At 47.7% G+C, this 20,452-nt stretch overlaps 1 protein-coding gene, 2 long non-coding RNA genes and 1 pseudogene across 9 annotated transcripts in view; 3 read left to right on the forward strand and 1 right to left on the reverse strand.

Annotated features, from left to right (window-relative positions):
• The window catches only part of LOC120614378 (uncharacterized), a 9,271-nt gene extending 3,388 nt beyond the window's left edge, over window positions 1-5,883 (forward strand). The window contains exons 2-3 of the long non-coding RNA XR_005655951.1: window positions 1,078-1,235; window positions 5,628-5,883. This is a non-coding gene — a long non-coding RNA (uncharacterized LOC120614378). The remainder of the gene's footprint in view (window positions 1-1,077; window positions 1,236-5,627) is intronic.
• LOC120614372 (uncharacterized) overlaps window positions 1-20,452 on the forward strand; it is a 120,269-nt gene that overhangs the window by 96,297 nt on the left and 3,520 nt on the right. The window lies entirely within an intron of this gene.
• ATP10B (ATPase phospholipid transporting 10B (putative)) overlaps window positions 1-20,452 on the reverse strand; it is a 135,486-nt gene that overhangs the window by 30,652 nt on the left and 84,382 nt on the right. For all 6 annotated transcript variants that reach the window (XM_039877200.1, XM_039877190.1, XM_039877159.1 and 3 more), the window contains 7 exons: window positions 20,001-20,128; window positions 17,956-18,208; window positions 16,667-16,905; window positions 7,648-7,839; window positions 5,606-6,194; window positions 3,130-3,239; window positions 1,074-1,200 (listed from right to left, as the gene is read on the reverse strand). In XM_039877200.1, the coding sequence (XP_039733134.1) occupies window positions 1,074-1,200; window positions 3,130-3,239; window positions 5,606-6,194; window positions 7,648-7,839; window positions 16,667-16,905; window positions 17,956-18,208; window positions 20,001-20,128 (1,638 nt within the window). The remainder of the gene's footprint in view (window positions 1-1,073; window positions 1,201-3,129; window positions 3,240-5,605; window positions 6,195-7,647; window positions 7,840-16,666; window positions 16,906-17,955; window positions 18,209-20,000; window positions 20,129-20,452) is intronic.
• On the forward strand, window positions 18,394-18,512 carry LOC120616715 (uncharacterized; annotated as a pseudogene).

Here is a 20,452-nt window from a genome sequence, read left to right on the forward strand (position 1 = left end):
GTCTGTTTTATCCAGAGAAACTAAGGCTCGGAGGGGTGCGGGGGTGTGTCCCTGGGCACACGGCAAGGTCTTGACAGGGCCAAGACGTGGCCCTTGTCCCCAGGTCAGCACTGCCCTCCAGGATGAAAGAAAGCTTCTGCCACGTGGCCAGTGTGTGCATGCTGTTCCCGCACAGCCTTTCCTAGATCTTGCTCCCGAGCTGTGAGGGGATTAATCCTGATAAGTAAAGCCTCCCCCTTTTCCCTCGACAGTACTTTTCCTCCAGCGGAAATACAACACTGCCTCATAACTGTGGTCTCCATGCTCCACGGCTTTCCCCCAGCGTATCGACGTAACTTCCCTCCAACAGCGGCCCCGAGTAAGTTTTGTAAAACACAACACTGTCCTTGCTTTTAATCTCTTCCCCTCCAAACTTGGAGCGTGTGATTCAGATGGCCCTTTATAATCTCTGCGCTACAGGCCAGCCCAGCTTTCTCACCTCCGGGCCTTCGCTGGGCCCTTCCCTCCACCTGGAACACTTCCCCCTTTGCCTGAGCAGCCTTTGCCTCTCCTCCTTCGGTTCTGGCTTCCTGCACCCTCCTCGGCCCAAGGCGACGTTGGCCCTTTCTACTTTATGCTTCCATCCCACCCAGCACATCTTCCAGCCCGGCCCTCATCACACTCTGTTGAAGTTACTTGTTTAATCATCCAGTTTCCTTGCTAGACTCTGAACCTTGGGGCGGGGGAGGGACGGGACAGGGCTTGGGGCTCTTTTTCCTTATTGTAGCTCCAATGCCTAGTTGGCTACTCGGCACATAATCGATGCTCAATAAACAATTGAATGAGTGGAGAGGAAGCCACCAAAGTCCTGGGTGTCTCCCAGCAGGGAGTGCAGGAGGCTCCTGGGCACCCCCAGGAAGTTGTCCATGGAGCCTGGTCGGACACTTGCACAGCCCATGGTGCCGAGTGCCAGGGCACCCCGGGGAAGGCTCCGAATGAGACCGTTGTAGCGGTGTCAGAATCAGGGCCAAGAACTCCCTTTCCGGCTTGCAGCATTCCTATTTTTCGTTTAATGAGAACTTATTTTTACCTACCGAGTAAGGTGAGCTGGTTCTCCAGACATTGTGCTGTCTCCATCAGAAGCTCATCGCGGTTCTCGAGGGAGGCCTCGGCCTCACGCCGGAAACTGGCCCATCGCTGGAAGTCCTCCTCACTCACAACCTACAGGGCAGGCACAGGCTCATTCACAGCCCCAGGTGAATCCCTCTCCCTCCCCGCACGCTGGGCATCCTACGGGCTGTCTGGGCTTCACTACACAGTGAAATGTGGCTTTCTCCTCAATGATGATTTTTTTTAAAATGCATGAATCAATGAAGGATTGATTCTCGTGTTACATTATCACCAACCATTCACTGAGCCCCTGCCCTGCTCTGGGCGCTAGAGATAGAGCAATGATCAAGACAGACAAGATCCTGCACGCCTGGGCTTATGTGCCGCTGAAGGAGGAGACATGTTATCCAAGTAAATTAAAAGAACAGATCATTTCAGGGAGTTCTGTATAGAAAATAAAGAGGACGATATGATTAAGCATGACTGGGTGGGAGGATGGTGGCGGGAAGAGGGGCTATTTCAGTGGGATCTTCAGGTCTCTTAGAGAAGGTGATGTGCAAGTTGAGATCCAGTGATGAGAAGAGTTCAGTCATGGGGAGGGGCAAGTACAAAGACTGTGAAATAGCAATGAACTTGGCTTTGTTCGACCATACCAGTTGGCTGAAAGATGGAAAGCCAGGCAGAAGGAGCCAACAATGAGGCTGGTAAGGTTCTCAGCAGCCAGATCTTGCACGGCCTGGTAGACTGTTCCACCTGCTATTGAAGGTGGTGCCCCAAAGCTGGGAGAATCCAACTAGGGGCATAGCTTCCTCTCTTGGTGTCTCAGAGCACCCTTAGACCCCTCTGTTGGCACTACATGCATACTGTCTCTTAGAGCAATGAATGAGCCTTTTGTCCAAGCATCAAATATTCCTTGGTTTTTCTTCTGTACATGTCACTATAGGGAAAACCAAGAGAACACAGGTAGGCCTTTCACAGTCTTATTAGAGGAAGCAAAACAGGCACAAGGAATTCACAGTCTTTTTAGAGGAAGCAAAACAGGCACAAGTAATTTCAACGGAAACTAGAAGGTGGTAAGGGTGTAATTACCACCTACAGAGTAGTAAGCATCGTTAGTGGTGAGCACAGTGGTGTCACTGTCCCAGGTCCGTACATGAGGTAGGGGCATGAGCACCATTTGACAGATAAGAAAGTCCAGAACTCAGAAGGGTGAAGAAATTGCCCAAGGTCACACGACAGGTGAGTGGTGAGACTGGGACTTGTGCCCAGGTAGGTCAGGCTTTAAAGTGGATGCTCTTAAACACTACGTTGCACTAAGCGCCATATAAAGATGACGAGCTAGGGGGGTTTATGGAGGAGAAATAAGTCTAGCTACCTAGAAATATATAGCTCCGCTACCTGATTTTCGATGCCTCATCGGATACCCCTGCTCTGGGATTCATGGCTCTTTGCCTGCCTCCCTTTTAGGGGCTTCAAAGTCAAAGACCCGTAGGACATGAGGCGGGTAATCTATATGCCATGGCTGGGCCAAGGGTAAAGTTATAGGGAATGATGGAGACTGTGATCAATCACAGAACACAGCACAATTTGTTTCTCACCAAAGGGATCGGCTGCTACATGGCTCTGGCTATTTGCTGCCATTTGAGAATGGAGACCCAGTTTGCCAGATCCTCTAAATTTTCCAGAGAAACCAGAAATTGAGATTTTTATGTGATCACAGAAAATCTCCCAAATTTCAAATTCATGCAAATAATGCAAAGTTTAAAACTGAAGGCAAAATTATAACATTAAGATGTTTTATGAGTTGTGATTTACCAATTCTATACACGACGTAAAGCAGGAAACCAAAAAGCCACGTTGATAAGGGACCTCACCATTCAGATTTCTGCCATGGCAAAATTGTCACAGCCGTGGGCCTCCGTGGTAAATCAAAATAGCAAATTGTGACTATATTAAAGCAGCCAACATCAAGGGTCTTCGAAAAACAGAGAAGGCGGCGTCAGGGCTGCTGCCGTTGGGCCGTGCGCACACGAGGCTCACCTTCTTGGCGATGCACAGCGTCCGCAAGCCGTCTCTTGCATACAAGTCCAGATGCCTCTGAGTCCAGCCTTGGATCTTCCTCATCCTCTTTTCCACAGCAGTGTCAGTCTCTGTCAAATAGTCAGTGTCCCCCATGAGATCACGTACAGATACTTAGGGATCCCCGTCCCTAGCTCCGAAGGCTTCAGAGGAGCAGTCACCTCATGGACCTCTCCAGGAACATGGAGCCCTCCCGGCTGGCAGGGTGCCTGGGAAGGTGTCCTTAAACTGTTTGCTCCCTCTAGCTGGTCACCAAAAGCCTGACCGAGAAAAGTACTACTTAAGGAGGGCAGGTGGCCTAAGGTATTGTTCCTAAACATCTGTTTGCATCAGAATCACCTGGGAACTTTTAAATAAGAGAGTTTCCCATGGTCGGTGGAAGCCCTGCTGAATCGGGGAAACAGAAGTCTGAAGTCTTATTATCACCTCAGGTGTTCCTTTGTAGCCATTTAGCCTTGGACGACCCCACGTCTGCTAAGTGTCGGGCATGCTATCCATCACTGCCTCTACTTTGGTGCTTATATCACATTAGGTCTCAAGATAGCTATGGACCTGAGTCTCATTGCTAAGTTCTTCACCACATTGGGTTTGCTGAGATAACTTTTCTTTCTAGACGAGAGATGGTCTTAGAAAAAATATTTTGCATTTCCTATAAATTTAGTGTTTAGATTGAAAAATATTTCATTGTGTTGCTCAAAGTCCCCTCTATGAAGTCCTACCTAATATATTTCTTTTAGAAGAAATTTATTGTTTTCTCTTGAAATCTCAGTGCTTTTATCTATCAGATAAAAAGAGGTTTTCATCTGGGGTTGGCAGGTATGGGGCGGGATTGATGCCATTACCACTTCTTTATCTAGGATGTCACAGACATCACTAATCGGTTGAAGCACTTTGTAAAGCTGAGCTTGGAAAAAACTTCAGAATCCTTTACCAGTGCTAAATTGAGATCTTCAGAGGCCATAAGCAGTAAACAGACTTCGTGCACCTCATTCATACCCCCATGCGATGCAAAATTAAAAATACAATTATTAAATGTAAGATAAGAAAGCCCAACGAGCTGATTTTTCCTATGATACTATTCCAAGGCTGTTTTTATGCACTATAAAAACCCTTTCACCAAAGATTATTTTCTAATTTTTCAGGTGCTCCTGTTTTTCTGGTGCCTTGAACACAGTCTTTATGCATTGCCTTATTGAGCACTATTTACAGTATTTTATTTTCAAAGGCATCATCGCCTGAGATTAAATTCTTTTGCCTTCTACCTGTGTGCCTTTGAGTTGACCTTTTTGCTCAGGCTACCAGAAACCTCAGGGTCAAAATGAATGTTCAAACACCATAAATATATTAAACCGGGAATTATTTCTTTCCCCTCTGTTTCCAAGCGTTACTTCTCAGTGCTAAATAGTAACATTGCTCATGTGTCTTTTATTGGAGGCATCGCTAATCTATTTTGCAGTCAGGAGAGGAACAAATAAAAAAACATCTCCAGGGCAGCTCGGATGGTTGTTGCCCAGGGATAGAGTGTCGAGGCTCCCTTGACTCAGAAACCCTGATTTCACTTGTCTGCCAGAGTCTGGGGATAAAGAGACCTAATTAGCTCCCTTCCCATTCTAAACACTCATCAATCCCCATGAACCTCTTGGCTCTGATCCACAGCTGATAACGCAGGAGGCACAGGGCTGCCTGGGCAGTTCTACAGCTTGGCTGGAATCTCCTACCCCGGGAGAATCATAGTCCCATAACTGTCTTCTCCTTGTTAGCAATCGAGAAGCGTCTGCACACTAATTCATGCTGCTCCCAAATTGGACACTGATATGTAGGGACTTTGGAACATTTTTCTGGCTTGGTGCAAGTTTCTGAAAATCCATTTCGGGGAGGCTGGGGGAAAGGATGACAAAGGACACCTGAGGCTTCCCAGAGTGAAGTGAGCCTGGCGTGGAATTTTCTGGCAGCGGGCGGGGAGCTCTGAACTGGGTTTCAGGATGCCTGGGCCTAGGGTTTCCGCTGCTTAGCTGGGCTGCCTCTCTTGGGTCACTTCCTTGTCTGGGCTCAGGTGGCCTCTCTCCAAAACTTAAGAGTTAGGACCACACTGTGCTCTAGGGTATGTTAATGGATATTCTGTGTAATTGTGTATGGATAATCCATGTTTAAACGACTTTGGAAAACTGGAAACTGGGATGAAAAGTGAAAGAGGCTCTTCTATGACAAGACCAAGGTCTTTAATAAGCCGCTGAGTCCTGTGATTCTCCAGGTCAACGAGATGTAGAATGGAATGTGTGTTAAGGAAGTGGCTTTGAGGGGAGCGTCTTGTGGGCCCATGCTCTGACTGGCACCTGCTGGGCCGAGTGACACTATGGCTGAGCTCATCATGACCGTTCCGCACAGCCTCTTAAACCACGAAGCCCCTTTCCCTGGTGCCCCGGAGGGCGGGACTCACCGCAGGCTGGGTCTCCCAGCAGGTCCATGATCACCGAGTCGGCGCCCTTGGTGTAGACAATGATCTCGCTGGTGAGTGGGTGCCTGACGACCACGGACATTCTCTTCCTGACGGAGTCGAAGCCCAGGGTGCAGAGGACGTCAAAGGTGAGGCAGGTGCCCTGGGGCAAGCGCACAGTCACCTGACTGGGCGTCCGGGACACCAGCGTGACGCTGTAGGCACGGGCGGCATGGACCAGGGCAGCCTCGTCAGGGCTCTCGGCCTCGTAACAGAGCTCGGGGCTGGCCGGGCCCTCTGGCACCTCCTCCAAGGACATGCCCGACCCAGACGCCGGGGCCTCACTCTGGTCCCACGTGCTGCTCCTCGAGCCACCGTCGGTGGAGTAGCCTTCACTGCACATGGACGCATCGTCTCTTTCTTCCGAGTCTGTGGTAGGCACATTGGTCCCCAAACTCTCCTCCAGGTCGGTGTCAGAGGGCGCAGTGGATGAGAATGAGTGGCTGAGGCTCGAAAGCTTCAACTTCTGGAAGAGCTGCTGAATCTTCTCCAGGGATATTCCCAGAGCCTTGGTGGAGGGTGGCAGGGTGACCTTGAGATCAAAGGAGAGAAGGAAGATGTTACCCTTCATGTCGGAAAAAAGTATCAAGCGGAATCTTATGGCCGAATATGAAGGTCATGGCAGAATCTGAAGGTCGTTTTGCAGTGAATGCATTATTTTGGCCTGTGATTTGGGCGGGTCTTCTCGCCTAGGTGAGCCTCAGTTTACCCGCCTATAAAATGAAGGACTTAGGCCAGATGCTTCCTCCAGCCCTGACATTCTTGGGATTGGCAATGGCCCTCCCCCCTCTATCAGGGGTAAAGGAAAGAAAAGGAGGCCAAAGTCAGACCCACAGCAAGAGTGCACATTCCCCACACCCTTACCATAGCCTCTATCTTTGCATGCAGCGTCTCATTTCACCCTCCCAGTGACTTTATGAGATGTTATCATCCCAATTTATGGATGAGAAACTGAGGCACGAAGAGGTTAAATAAATTGGCCATGATCACCCAGTGTGCGGGTAGGAGAACCGGGACTCCAATCTGGTTCTGTCTGACGCCAGAGGTTGGGCTCTTCAGCTACCCACCAGCTAAAGCTTCCCCATGAATATAAAAATCGAGAGGTGGATGCTGTCCCTCCAGAAGGGTACTTCTTCCTCTCTTGAAAATAGAGTTAATTTCTCCGATAACGCCACCTGCCTCTCAAAGCTCCCTGAAGACTTCTGATATTCTGGTGACCTTTCCGGAACTGAAGTGACTTTTCAAGGTGGTCTGGGTCTGGGTGTAATAAGAGGAAGCTATGGGTTTGTGCCTGGGAGAACCTTCTTTTTCTTGACTTCCTAGACATGAGATGTAACACTCAATTATTCTCATCAGTCACAAAGTAGCTTGGGTGAGAGTTTGTGGATAATCGAAGACAAAGCTATCTTCAGTACTAAAAAACAATTCACAGCATACCCTTCTATAAATGGCCATCTAGCTGCATTCTCTCTCAATTGGCAAAACATTGCACGTGGTGTTAATTATTTAACTCCCGTGTAAAAGCTGAGACCAGTAGGACATAATGGCATGGAGTCACACGAGATGGTTCTGCCAAGTATTAACCATGTATCTTTTACTAAGTTACTCAAGTTCTCTGAGCCACTGTTTCTTCACTTGTGAAATCGAAAGCCATACCTCATAGGGCTGCTGGGTTGTGAGGATTAGACGATAATACAGCTGAAGGCTGCCGGGTAACAATTGCTCGGTAAATATTAGCTCTTAATATCTACCCTGCAGACAGACCGACACAAAATCTGAAAGGTACACAGACGTCTCATACATAACGTTTCCAGTTACATTTTAAAATGAGGAAACGGAGGCCCAGAAAGGGTAAGAGATCTACTCAAAGTCTCAGTGATGAAATGATGACACTGTGGCCAGGGGTCAAGGGTCTTATCTCCTGGTTCAGGGCTTCATCCCTCGCCCCTGCTCCTCCCTCCACCCCCACCGTCATCAGTCCTCACCCTCTGCCTGGGCTCGGAGGTCGTGGAGACCATGACGGAGTTGCAGATGGTCAGGGCGAGGAAGAAGTCAGCGACGTAGGAGCTGGTGGAGAGGGAAGGCTTGGCGGGTCTGGAGTCTGGCAAAGTCTCCAGCCACAGGGCAGCATCTCGCACCTTGGTCAGTAGGTTTTTATCTGGAGTCACATCTTTTTCCTGGGAAAGAAAGGCTTGGGTGAGGGTCTTTCCTGAAGGGAGGGGAGGAAGGCCCCCTCCAGCAGGTTCTTTGTATGTCTGGGGCAGGGATGATGCAGTCTTCCCGGCATCTTGAATCTAGTATGTCTCCCCCTCCCACAAGCCTGCTCATTACAGATTCTTATTTGATTCCTCCCTTCCCTCACCCCACATATCCATCATGTACAGGCTCTGGCGGTTCTTCCCTCACAGTGTCTCCCCACCATTTGTCCTTCATTCCTGATGCCTCCAAGCAGGCTCAAATCCTCTAGCCCTCCATCCTGGATTTCTGCATCACCTCTAAGCTGATGGTGCTGCTTCACATCTTTTCCTTCTAACCCTCCACATGTATCACCCATGCATATTCCTAAGACACCGGTTTCCTTGGGGCATGTTGGAGCTCAGTGCACCTTCGGGAGCTCTTTCACTGGGGGCCTGATCCAGTCACTCAGCCTCTAAATTCTCCCTCAGCCTGAGCTTCCACTCACTACTCCCGCCACTTCTCAAAGCGGACGCTCGGCGCGGCCCACGGTCTGCATGCTGCCTCCTGGATGAATATTCCTCTCCTATGCCCCTGATCTCACCCTGTTTGAAACTTCCTGTCCTGTCTACCAAACTCCTGCCTTGACTTTAATAACCATGACAGGTACCATGGGTTTGTGAGATCTTATCCGGCCCACAGCGAGTTTTCTGTCCTCTGAGCTGCAGTAGCAGGTCCCTGAACTCGGAGTGGGCACAGGAGTCAGGCAGTGCGGTGACTGAGAAAGTGGGCCAAGGTCCAGACGATGACACGGGATGGTGAGGCCGGGCAAGTCCCACCCCACCTAACAAATGGCAGCTGCTCTGCTGGTGAAGTGCTCTGGTGCTGGTCATGTCTGCCACGTCTCTTGATTTTTCAAGATAAAGCAGAGATGATGTGAGAACTTTTTTTTTTTAGGGGGGGTGGGGGCTCGATCTTCCAATTTTTGCCATCTTTGTGTAACTTGTATCATTCTTTGGAATTTACTACGTATTAAATTCAGATTTATCATGTCCTCTCTAGAATGAGGGTAGAGCCTCAAAGACAGAGGCTGCATTTTCTATAAAGTTGTGTCTTCTATAGTTCTGACTACTGCTTTGTTTAAAGTAGAAGTTCAACAAACACTGGCCCCTGATAGTTATCTGCGACAAAAGCCATTCGGGAAAGAAGTTTCCACTTAATAAGACCATTGCTATCAGTGTTCAGAGTTCAGTTTAACATTTAGAAGAGAGTGGATGGGAGGGGGGTTGGGGAGGCTGGTGAAAAAGGGGATGAGATTAAGAGGTACGAATTGGTAGTTATGAGATAGTCGTGGAGCTGTAAAGTATAGCATAAAGTATAGTCAATAATACTGTGATAACTATGTATGGTGTCAGATGCATACTAGATTTATTGGGGCGATCACTCCATGAGTTATATAGATGTCTAATCACTATGTTGTACACCTGAAACTAATATTGTATGTCAACTAAAACTGAAAAAAAATATATATATATTATTTTTAAAAAAATAGAAGAGAGTCAATGGCTGGAAAGACAGACTGAGGGAATCTTGATTGATTCACACAGGGTGAAGACTGAGGGCCGATGAACTAGCAGGCTTTACAAATAAAAACCCAAGTTGACATTTAAAACTAAAATCCCATGGAGGAAAAAGTCTTCAGTCTGTGTCTCCTCGGACCACCGAATGCAGGAAGTCAGGTTCTATCCTTCTTAGGGTGAGGCACAGGAGGAAACCCAGGTACCTGGTTGAGAGGTGAGAGCTGGGTTTTCTAGCAAGGCAGGGACACTGGAGGAAACAGACCGGATGTGGTGGAGCACATACTCGTCACAGTTCCAACCTGCACTGGGCTGCTCTCCAAGAGTCAGCTCTCACACCTGCATCTTGTTCATACTATTTTAAGACAGCATCCAGGAAAAGTGTATTTATTACAAAGAAGATGCTAGATGTTAGTTAAAGTGCATCGTCTGCACTGCCTTTCATTGCCCAGTAAGTACTGGTGAACCACCCACACCGTGTGGAGTCACTATTTGCAGAAAGCCTGGGAAGGGAGCAAACACCATTCAGTCTCTCTGCCTCTGAGCCCAGTCTTTGTGGCAGGAGCTCTCATTGATGAAACTTCCTGCCTTCCCTAACAGTGTCATTTATGTGACCTCACTGGGTTCTCAAGAGCCCCAAGTTGACATGAGACTAGTCCCAACTTAACTGAAACTCAGAGAAATGGGATAACTTGACCATTGTCACCCCGTGAGTTAACACAGAGCTAGAATCAATGTCAGACCTTTTGATTGAGTGTAGAGTTTTTCCTTTCTGTGGTCATGGTAAAGTAGCTGTGTTCCCCCATTAATGCTCCTGCAAACTCCTCTAACCAGATTCGAAGCTCCACCCAGGGCTGGTCATCAGTTTACCAACACTACTCAGGGAACCCCGAGACCATTTCTCATCCTGGTAATGACAGTTCCCATTCACGGAGTGCTTGTGTTCTGGGTTCATCCACTGTCTCGCTGCGTCTGACAGCAACATTATCTGAGTACTATCATCCTCCCAGTTAGCTGTGTATTTCAGATGAAGAAACTGTTCCCCAAGGAGATTAAGTGTCTTGCTTGAGGTCACACAGTAAGTGGGAGAGAGCCCCTCAGTTAATTCAAGGTAGTCTGACTCTAGAATTCATGCTCTCAACCTCCGTGCCAGGGAAGATGCCTATGAGAAGGAAGTGGCTTCTGATCCTTGCTGACAGCCAGGGTCATCAGTGTCTGGCATCCCAAACCCAATGGACAGACTTGCTTATCTAATCCTCAGGGCTCAGCAGATCATCCATGAGATTATAAAGGGGATTATGGGACTCTTACTTTTTCAGGAAATAGATTTCGTTTTGCGGGTTGGGGTGGGGGGAAGGAGGGGTACATGAATGGGATGCTTTTAAACCTTACCACAGATACCCAGAATTGAGAACAAGCTTGGAGGTCATCAAAGCCAATGCCCCGCTTCCTCTTTTCCTGATGATAAAACAGTGCCAGAGAGGAAGGCGGCGAACTGCTCAGGACCACGCCCTGAGCCAGGTCAGAACAGGACAGTGTTCGCACCACCTGACGCGCAGCCTCCAACAACACGCTGCTTTGCTCCAAGCTACATATCGTGCATTTCCAAGTGTTGACACAGGTAAAACGATTTAACGGATATTTATGGCATGTCCGTTTATCCTCTAGTCTATAAGTGTCATGAGGGCAGAGACTGTAACGTGTCCCCAGTGCCTGGCAGACTGTAGGCACTCAAACCTTTGTCGACTAACTCCTATCTAGGACAGCCATGCTACCTCAGCACTGATTAATTCATGGGGTCTCTTTGTTAAAACTCCTCTTTAGTTTATTTCCACACAATCATACAGTGATGTGGGAAAAAAAAAATCTCTGCAAAGGGCTGACTTCTCTCTGGCACTGGCGACAGGCCCAGCCTGCAGGTATCAGCCGTAGATGTCACTTAAGCTTTATCCAGTCACCATAGACTTGCTTCCGCAGGGCAAGGTTCTCCACGGTTCCCTTTGCCCACAGCCTACTGGTTTCCTCTCTGGTCCATTAACATTTAGAAACTTGGCACTTAGACTACTTAGAGAGAAAGCAATGTCCTACCCACTTCTGGGCCCTCTGGTTAGTCTATTTCTCTGAAGGAAAAGAAATATAAACTTGTGGGACCACCAGTTCAGATTAGTGCTTTGTGGCAGCCAGGCCCCCAGCTGGTGGGATTTCTTTCTACTGCAGAGGCCTCTTTGAGGAAAGTGATCGCTGACCTCACACTATACACTCCAGGATCCCGTTATTACCGTTAGATTACTTTTATGGACAGCTTAGAGCAGAGCCAGGTACTTTGCTAAGTACGTCATTTAATCATAACAGCACAGAAATAGTTACTATCATTCTCCCCTTTTAATTAAGAGGCAAACGAGGCTCACTGAAATTAAGTCACTTGTCCGAGGTCACAAATTCAACAAAAGAGCTGTGGCTTGAATCCAGCTCTGCCTGATGCCAAAAGCGGAACCCTTAAACACCATGCCAGCACTTCCCAAACGTAACGTGCACACACATCAACTGGGCATCTTGTTAAAAGACAGATGCTGATGCAGTGAGTCTGGAGTGGAATTTCTTCAAAATCCCACGTGGTGCTCAGACTGCTGGTCTGAGGATCCCAGTTTGAGTAATAGACAAAGAGACACACAGAACTGGCAGAGCTAAGAGGTAGCAGACCCTTCTATTTGCTGTTGGTGTATGTCTAAACTGGTCCAATCTCTTCGGAAGTATCAATCAAAATAAAAAATGCACATACTTGCAATTTAGCAATTATGCTTTAAGAATAAATGTTCTAGAAACACATACACATGTATAAACAGATGATGCTTCAACCACCCCCAAAATTCTAATAGCCACTAAAATAGGATCAAACAGTGCTCCAATGAACGTCTGTCTACATTTATGAAATATTCCTCAAGATTCACTAAGTGGAAAAAAAAAAGTCCAAAACAGCGTGCATGCTATGCTTCTGTTTGCAGTAAAGGACGTGCTCGTGTGGGTACCACACTTGTTTGCTCCTGTGTAGGTGAAACTCTAGGAAGGGCACAGGGAACTGCTAATGATGGCGGGGAACAGAGGAGGGTGCGAAACCTCCTTCCTGTCACTTGCCTTTTGGTTCCTTTTGACCGTGTGGTTGTATTACTCTCGTGGAAACAACTTTTGTGGTTGCTGAGGGGCTGCGGGCTGAAATATTGTGTAAGGCAGTGATGTCTGTCTTAGCTGATGCTGTGGCCTCGATGATACTGAGTTTGATCCAAGAAGGCAGAGAGCCCAGCGTTTGTAGATTTTTGCTTAAATAGAAGCACATGCATTGTTAAGGTTAGCTTTTCCCAATTGGAATGTAAGTCCCAAAGAGAAAAATTAGTGGCCTGGCAAGAAGGGGGTTTTCCAGATATTGTAAGACCACACCCTTTGTGAACAGTGTCATGCCAGCCATATGTCCCCACAGGGAACCCTGGGGGCTAAGGGTAGCACAGCTGAGAGGCTTCATCTGTTCCTGCCTATGTGGTCACATCACTTCCCCCAAGTTCTATGGTTGGCTAATAAAATCGGGACTCTTACCTCACCTTCCAGTGGGAGTATGCGTGTGGGTGTGGATGTGGGCTGGCCCCACAAACCTGGGGCGGCCTGGAAGTGCTGCACAAATCTCCTCCAGAGATAGAAAGGAAGACCAAGTTCAAGAAAAGGAGGCAGAGGGCCAAAGACACCTCCTTTTCTCTACTGCATTCCTTCTGGAGGGGTGGGAGGGGCCATGCCCACAGAAGCAGGTGTTGGTGAAGTTTGGAGGAGCCTAACTGGCCCCCACGCAAATTTCATGATTAGGAAGATAATCTGTGGTCTGACGGCTCTGGAAAACATTGCGCAAGTAGCACTTCTGAACAAAGACTCTGCTCAAATCTTGGCTGCTTACAGACCACAAAAAAAGGGAGGGCATTTCATTTTCCATCTGCCAGCCCTATTAAACACTGGTTCAGCACCCACGACTTTCATAAGTATATTACCCCACCCTGCATTTTAGAGCAGCCAATTATGCAATATTGCAAGACCGATATTGCTTCCTTGTTTTTTGTAGTAAAATAATAATAAAAAAAACCCAACAGCTTTTGTTGTTATTGTTGATGCTCGTTTTAGTTTTGGTTGGGAGCAAAGGGCCAAGGAAACTAAGACAGGCTTCTTTAGAATGTGGAGGGGTGCTCCGCTGTGACCTGGCACCCCGGGGGTTTCAGAGGCAGGTTCTGGCTGTGTTTACGGAGGGGAAATAAAGAGCTGGTGGTGCCGAGGCATGATCAGACCAAACTCAATGGCAGCAGATGGGCGGGCGGAAGAAGCGGCAAATTCAGAGAACTGCTCGGAGTGGGCAGGGGTGGGAACCAGGAGATCGGGCAGAGTCGCCCTAGACGGTCTCTGTGGACTAATTCAAGCATCGGCCACTCCAGCCGCAGGTATCTTACAGGTTAGTGTCAGGTCCCTTTAAGGCAGCATAAATCACCCTCTTCGGCCAGTGTCTTCTAAGCTATAGAAAGTGCCTATGTGAGACAAATGTAGACTATTCTTGTGGGGTGATGGTATGCTTAGAGAGGTTCTCAATCTCGGTTGTTCACTAGAATCATCACAAATGAAAATACCCTAGACCGAATACGCCAGAATCTTGGGGGGGAGAGGGCTCGACACTATATTTACAACAATTCCCATTTCCCTTCCATGTCTCCAGGTATGTGACCCTTCGTCCAAAGCAAAGAGCTTCCCTCAGAAAAATCTGTTAAAATATCTATTAGTTATCCATTTGTCTATAACACATGATTTTAAGAATTAAATACTCAAAATAAACTCATAAGGCAGAACGACAGTCCTTTTTAAAGATGGGAACATTGAGACTTCCAGCTCAGAAACTTGACCAAAGTCATCGAGCTAATACATGGGGGAGCCGAGATAAAAACCTGGGGCGTCTGACACAAATGTGCCTGATTCGTACCTGGAAGGGACCTTACATGTGAGCACAAACATATCATTTGATTTTTAGACCAGCTGGTGAGTTATAAGCAAAGTATTTTCAGGTGACAAAGTAAGGATAGAGGTTTTACATGTTGCTTCAGGTTATCTAGCAAGCCAGTCGCAGAGCTAAAACCAGAACCTGCGTTTCCCGACTCTTAGCCCTGTGCCCTCCTCAACAACTTCCGGGGGTTGCTATTGTCCCACTAACTGCAGATTTTCAAGCAAACTGACTGTAGAACGGCACGTATGGTAGTTTGTAATGAGAACACGTCACCATTCCCACCCGCCCAGGCAGCAAGAGTTAAGTTTTAGTCTGTGTGTCAATTTCCTTATTGTTCCTGAATAAACTTAGACCTACCCTTGAGAGAGTGCCAGCCCAGGTAGAATGATGACATCCAGGACCTGGAGACAGCTCAGGGGTTAATGTGTCCCTTGCACTGACCATCAGCTAAGGGCCCTGAAGTAAAGTTATACCGGCTGGCTCAGGGTTACAGTTTTTTTCTGGGCTACTGAGATTTGTCAGGTTGAACAGGGGCCAGTGAATCTGTGCATTTCAACTGAGCTCTACCAAGGAAAGTTTCCTTTTTCTCCCCCTGTGTCCTGGGGGAGGCATTCGCAGGCACGTGGGATGCCTGTGGTAAGTACCAAAAGATATACATAGTGCAAGACTTAGAATCTGTGCCTAATGAGAATGTGCTGAATTTACTCTTCAAGAATTTAGACAAAGAGCTGAGGGAAGAGCATTCTATTTAGTGCGGACAGAATTAAAGAAGAGAGAGTCTTGACAATATGCGTGTCCAGTTAGCTAAGAAAATCAAAGAGAAGAAACAAACCAAAAATCTTCCCCAAGGCACCTATAGATCACTCCTCTTGTATGTTTATGGGCATCATATGTCTTGACAAGTTATTATTGGTTGCTAATGTTGCATTTCTGTGCACTATAACAGACGCGAGTGAACTTGACTTTGTATCAAAGGGAGAGAAGCAACCACCCAGAACATACAGACTCACAGCCCTTCTTCCTGGTTAGTCAGAAAACAGTCCCAGCTTATGAATATGAGGTAGCAATATGGACAATACTTTTGACTGCTTGTCAGAATAAATAAAACCCAGCACCTGTAATTTATATGTACTATAACTGCAAAACTGTTAAATATCTATAGTCACATGTGACGTTAATGAGGGAAATAAAAGACTGAAGGAAATTCACCAAAAGGTTCATTTTGAAACTCTGATATTCTAATAATGGGGTAATAGCACTTTAGGTCCCTGTTTCAGTTTGTGTATCTTGTTTGAGATGGCTGGGGTTCTCTGTGGCCTTTTCTGTAGCTGCACAAGTTTCCAGATGATGTGTTTCCTAGCAAAAGAGCATGGTGCAGAGAGGAAAGTAAAATGGAGCAGGAGTCAAGAGACTCAGGTTCTGGCCTTGACTTCTAGGAAATGTTGTATAATCTTGGGGAATGAACTCGCTCTTTTCATCTGCTGCCTGGGCATTTCATGATAGCTGTACCAATGGATCTAGTGTGAAGTGACCGACCGTATGCAAAAAGCCCCAGACCAAGCTGTAAAGTCGAATGACCACGGGGGCCCGTCAGTTAACCTCAGGGAATGATGTGTGCTAGGTTATTCTAACAAACATGTTCTTCGCTTCATGACAATTTAAGACTGATGGTCACAAAAAACATATTCTTTCATTTTTCTTGGAATGCACATCCTTGCAGGCTTAGCTTTTGTTTTTCCACTTTATAGAAACATGGGCACAACATGTATCTCTCTTTCCTCTCAACTGTACTGCTGGGAAAACGTGCACAATGGGCCTGCTGTTGGCCCTCGGCTTAGTGAGGGAGAGAAACAGAGAAGCTGGGGTGGGGGACTGTGATGAACTGAAGATTACACGCGGAGTCTAAGTAGCATCAGCTTCTTAATTCAAGCCAATTAGTGCCACAAGGAAATGCTGGCTTAGTGTGGAGAATTTTCCCAGTTCCATTTTCAAAATAGAAGTCAGAAATCTATATGTTTATAGGAAATTTCCCATTTTCCAAATACCGAACATTTGAAATGAACTAGAATGGTATGTGCCCAATGATACACATATGTGGATTACCTGCAAGACCCAGCGTTCTCATTTCGAGAGCTCTTAAGGGCTTACCCAGTCTTTTTCACACCCCAGAGCCCTCCCTCGCTTCTCCCCAGCAGAGACCACTTGCAATTCAAAGCAGAAAAGGCGAGGACTTACTATGGGGCTGCTGAAGGCCACAGGGGACTGTGCATTTTCCCAGCGCCCCATGGACCTTTGTCGAGAGTGACGCTGGATGGGGACCTGGACACTCTGGCTCCTCTTCAGGGGCTGAACCCCTCCTTGGCTTCTCGTCTCTGCTGGGCCCTGGGCCCATCTGGCTGGGAAGGACAGGCACCGGTACTGGGTCCACTCTTCGTGGTCAGCGTCCAGCTCCTTTGGGGTCTCCAGTCGCTTGGCTGCAACAAAAGAGGGCTGTCATTGCCCTGGTCACACCTTGGCCAGGCCGTGGCTGGGGAGACCCAGGCTTTGGGAGTGGAGGTAAGAGCTGCTCCGGGAAATATGGAAATACAGAACTGGCCACTCTGACTGGAGAAGGAGGGGTGAGCTAAGTCATACAGGTTCAAATCCTGGCTCTACTACCTCCTAGCTACGTGACTTTGAGTTTTGACTAAACCTGTGCCTCTACTTCTTCAAAAGTACCCAATTCATAGGGTTGTTTTGAAGACTTAATGATATAGTGTGTTCAAGTGATCTGCATACTCTTAAGTATTGATAATGGTAGCTGCTTTTATTATTATTAGAAGGACCAGAAGCTCCCATGTAAATGGTTACCACCATGGCAAAGGGGATTGGGTGACTTACAATACCTCCTCCTTTGCTTTTCTTTATCCCTGCCACTCAAAAGAATGAATGCTGCTCTCTTGAGAGTTTCTGCTCTTAGTTAGAAAGTGTGTATGTGTGTGGGGGGGTGGGGGTGGGGTGGAGCTGACGGGATCAGGTCAGCTTTACAGGCCACCTTCAGTCCATGCAAGATGACACTCCAGGCATTTTACAGTCAAAGCTTTGCCTCAGTCACATCCAGGAGATCAGTTAGTATGGAAGGCATTTCTTGGATGTATCAAACATGACCATGTGCCTCGACCTAGGCCGGTCCTCTCAGGTAAGGTGACCCAAGAAATTCTTAAATTGCTGTCTGACTGGTACATAATTGGGACATGTCCCCAGTCCGTTCCTGAGAGATAAAGATGCTGTGTGTAAATGGCACCAAAGACCAACCGAAGTCTACCGCCCCGGGGATCACTGATGGCCTTTGTGAAGAAAGGAAAGTTGACCGGTGATGGGAACAGCGCTGGTGTGACCAGGAAGCCCACAGGGATATGGAAGCTACTTTCCACGGAGCCACGCAGCCTGTGTGGGGAGCCAGGACAATGTCCTCTGTCACCAATCCTGGGAAAGCGGGGTGATTCCTTTAGGAAGAGGAGTGGGTACCCCGGGAGTCCTCATACCATTTTCTTGGTGAGGATACTCGTGGCCCATGACGGTGCAGCGCCGGAATACCATCTTGTTCTCGGTCAGCGTCCCCGTCTTGTCAGAGAAGATGTGCTGGATCTGGCCCAGGTCCTCTGTGATGTTGAGGGCACGACACTGGATGGATGAGTCAGTCTCTTCGTCGTACAGGTCAAGGTCATGGTGCAGGAAGAAGATCTGCCCGAGCTTCACCAGCTCAATGGACACGTACAGGGAGATCGGGATCAGCACCTGCCGGGAGAGGAGTCCCCTCGCATCAGAACCAGGCCGGCTCCCCATCTCGGGACCCCGCGGGTGGGTAGCAGAGGCACTTAATGGAAAGCTGAGGCCAGCTCATGGGATGGACTGCCTCTGAGCAATGCAAGGCCAATGCCTCCCCTGGAATTCTCAGGGGCATCTGAAAAACAGCATGCTGTCTGTTTGGCCACGCTACCCTGAACAAGCCCGATCCCGTCTGATCTCGGAAGCTAAGTAGGGTCAGGCCTGGTTAGTACTTGGATGGGAGACCACCTAGGAAGACCAGGTGCTGTAGGTGTAAAAATAAAAAAAAAATAAAAAAATAAGGGATTGTGAACTTGACAAGTCCCAGACCCGGTGAGGTCAACCAAGTAAGCGATCTACTTTAAAAAAATGAAAAACAGCATGCCTTCTTCAGCCAGTGTGTCTGGTACGAGGCGGGTACGCCCTGTCGGCTGTTTAGTGGCTGGGCAGGAAGTGGGTGAGGAGCTCTGGTGGCCCTGTCCGGCCTCCCGACGCCACACCGAGGGTGGCCGCCCACTTTGACAGGCATTCAGACCCAGCGTTGATGACTGACTGAATACCTAGTATCTGCTGATCGCTCCTTCTGTGTCCCATGTTGCTCTAGGTCCTGGACATGGCAGTGAGTGGAAGAAAATTCCCAGCTGTGAGGGCCTCACATTCCAGTAAACAAACAACTAGACATATATGGGGTGGTGATAAGTCTCATAAAGAAAAGGCAGAAAGGAAGAGGCTCATGGCTGGGAAGGACTCTTCTATAAACCATGAACTTTGAGCAGACACCTGAAGAAATGGGGGTGAGTTGTGCAGTTATCTGTGGGAAGAGATGCATTTGGGGCCAAGGCTGGGCCATGGGGATGGGCCGGGTGTCGGGTGGGATAAGGGTAAGCAGGCCGCGCATGTGAGCAGAACATGGCCAGGAGACAGCAGGGAGGGAGTCGGGGTCGAGATCATACAGGACTTGTTGGCTTTTGTGATGAGGCCTTGGGATTTCACTTTGAAGGACGTGAGACCACCAGAGGGTTCTGTGCAGAGCGGGGGTATAATCTGATTCACATGTAAAAAGGATTACTCTGCTAAATGAACGAACGCGCCAATGATTAAAAAGGATCACCTATCAGAGGACAATGCGACATCCTCAAATAGTATAAGATATTGAACGTAGATGAAGCTTCATCAAAACAAAGCTACAAATTTCCTCATTTTTTCATAGATTGTAAGTTCTTATAGAGGCTGAAGACTTTTAAAATTCATGTTTTTTTTCCTTACTACCTCTCTCATGTAGGTGCTCTGTGTTTTTGTATTTTTCTCCTATATAGGGCCAGTTCTGGGTCTTTTTTTCTTCCCCCATCTCAATCTGTCAAATGCTAAAACACTAACCTGTGGTTTCTTTCCATGCCTAGGGCTTGACAGCTCTCTGTAGTTGTGTGTGCTACTTCATCTTCTTTTCTCTCCAGGTTATTAGGGTTTTACCTGTTGTATAGCTGGCAAAGGGCCGGGCACACATGGGTCACTGCTATAATCTTACTCTTTATAGAAAAGCCTGATAAATATTTTCTGCTATTATCTGGGGACGGGTTCCCCTCCACAAGGCAGGGCTTGTCCAACATAACCCCAAATGTGAATACTTTCAAAGACCCACAAGAAAGCAATGAACATTTATTTCCCTATCTCAGTCGAGTTAGTTCTTGGGGCCAGCACTGATTTTTCTTTATTTCACAAAGTGGTGCAGGTACTGGCCTTTTAGGTAGAAAGGTCCCCCTACCTGGAGCAGGATGATCATTGTGAGGAACATGTAGAAGCCCCCAAGGGCAAGGGGAAGGAAGCTGCCCTTGGCATCTGGCACGTCGAAGGGGGGGTGTTCTCTAAAAGTCCCATTCCAGAGGCCGTGACCTGAGAGGAGGCAAAGCCAGGATGAGACAGAAACTCTGCTTAGTCCAAAAACTGATCAGTTATATCAATCCTTAGTCAATTCCCTGGAATGAGTGTACTTTGATGGAGCCCATCTTCTATTCTATACAGCATAGCTGTGTGTGTGTGTGTGTGTGTGTGTGTGTGTGTGTGTGTGTAGTGTGTTCTGCTCATCTCATGGTCCTGCACGTACCCTACGTTTTGATCTCCAGAGAGACATGAGGGCTGTTCTATCAGAGGAGACCAGCATGGGGATTACTTACATTGTGATGAACTTGTTACACAGGTGTTGGAAAGAACAGGGCA

Source organism: Pteropus medius, unplaced genomic scaffold, assembly GCF_902729225.1.
Source record: "Pteropus medius unplaced genomic scaffold, Ma_sr-lr_union100, whole genome shotgun sequence".
Classification (NCBI taxonomy): Eukaryota; Metazoa; Chordata; class Mammalia; order Chiroptera; family Pteropodidae; genus Pteropus; species Pteropus medius.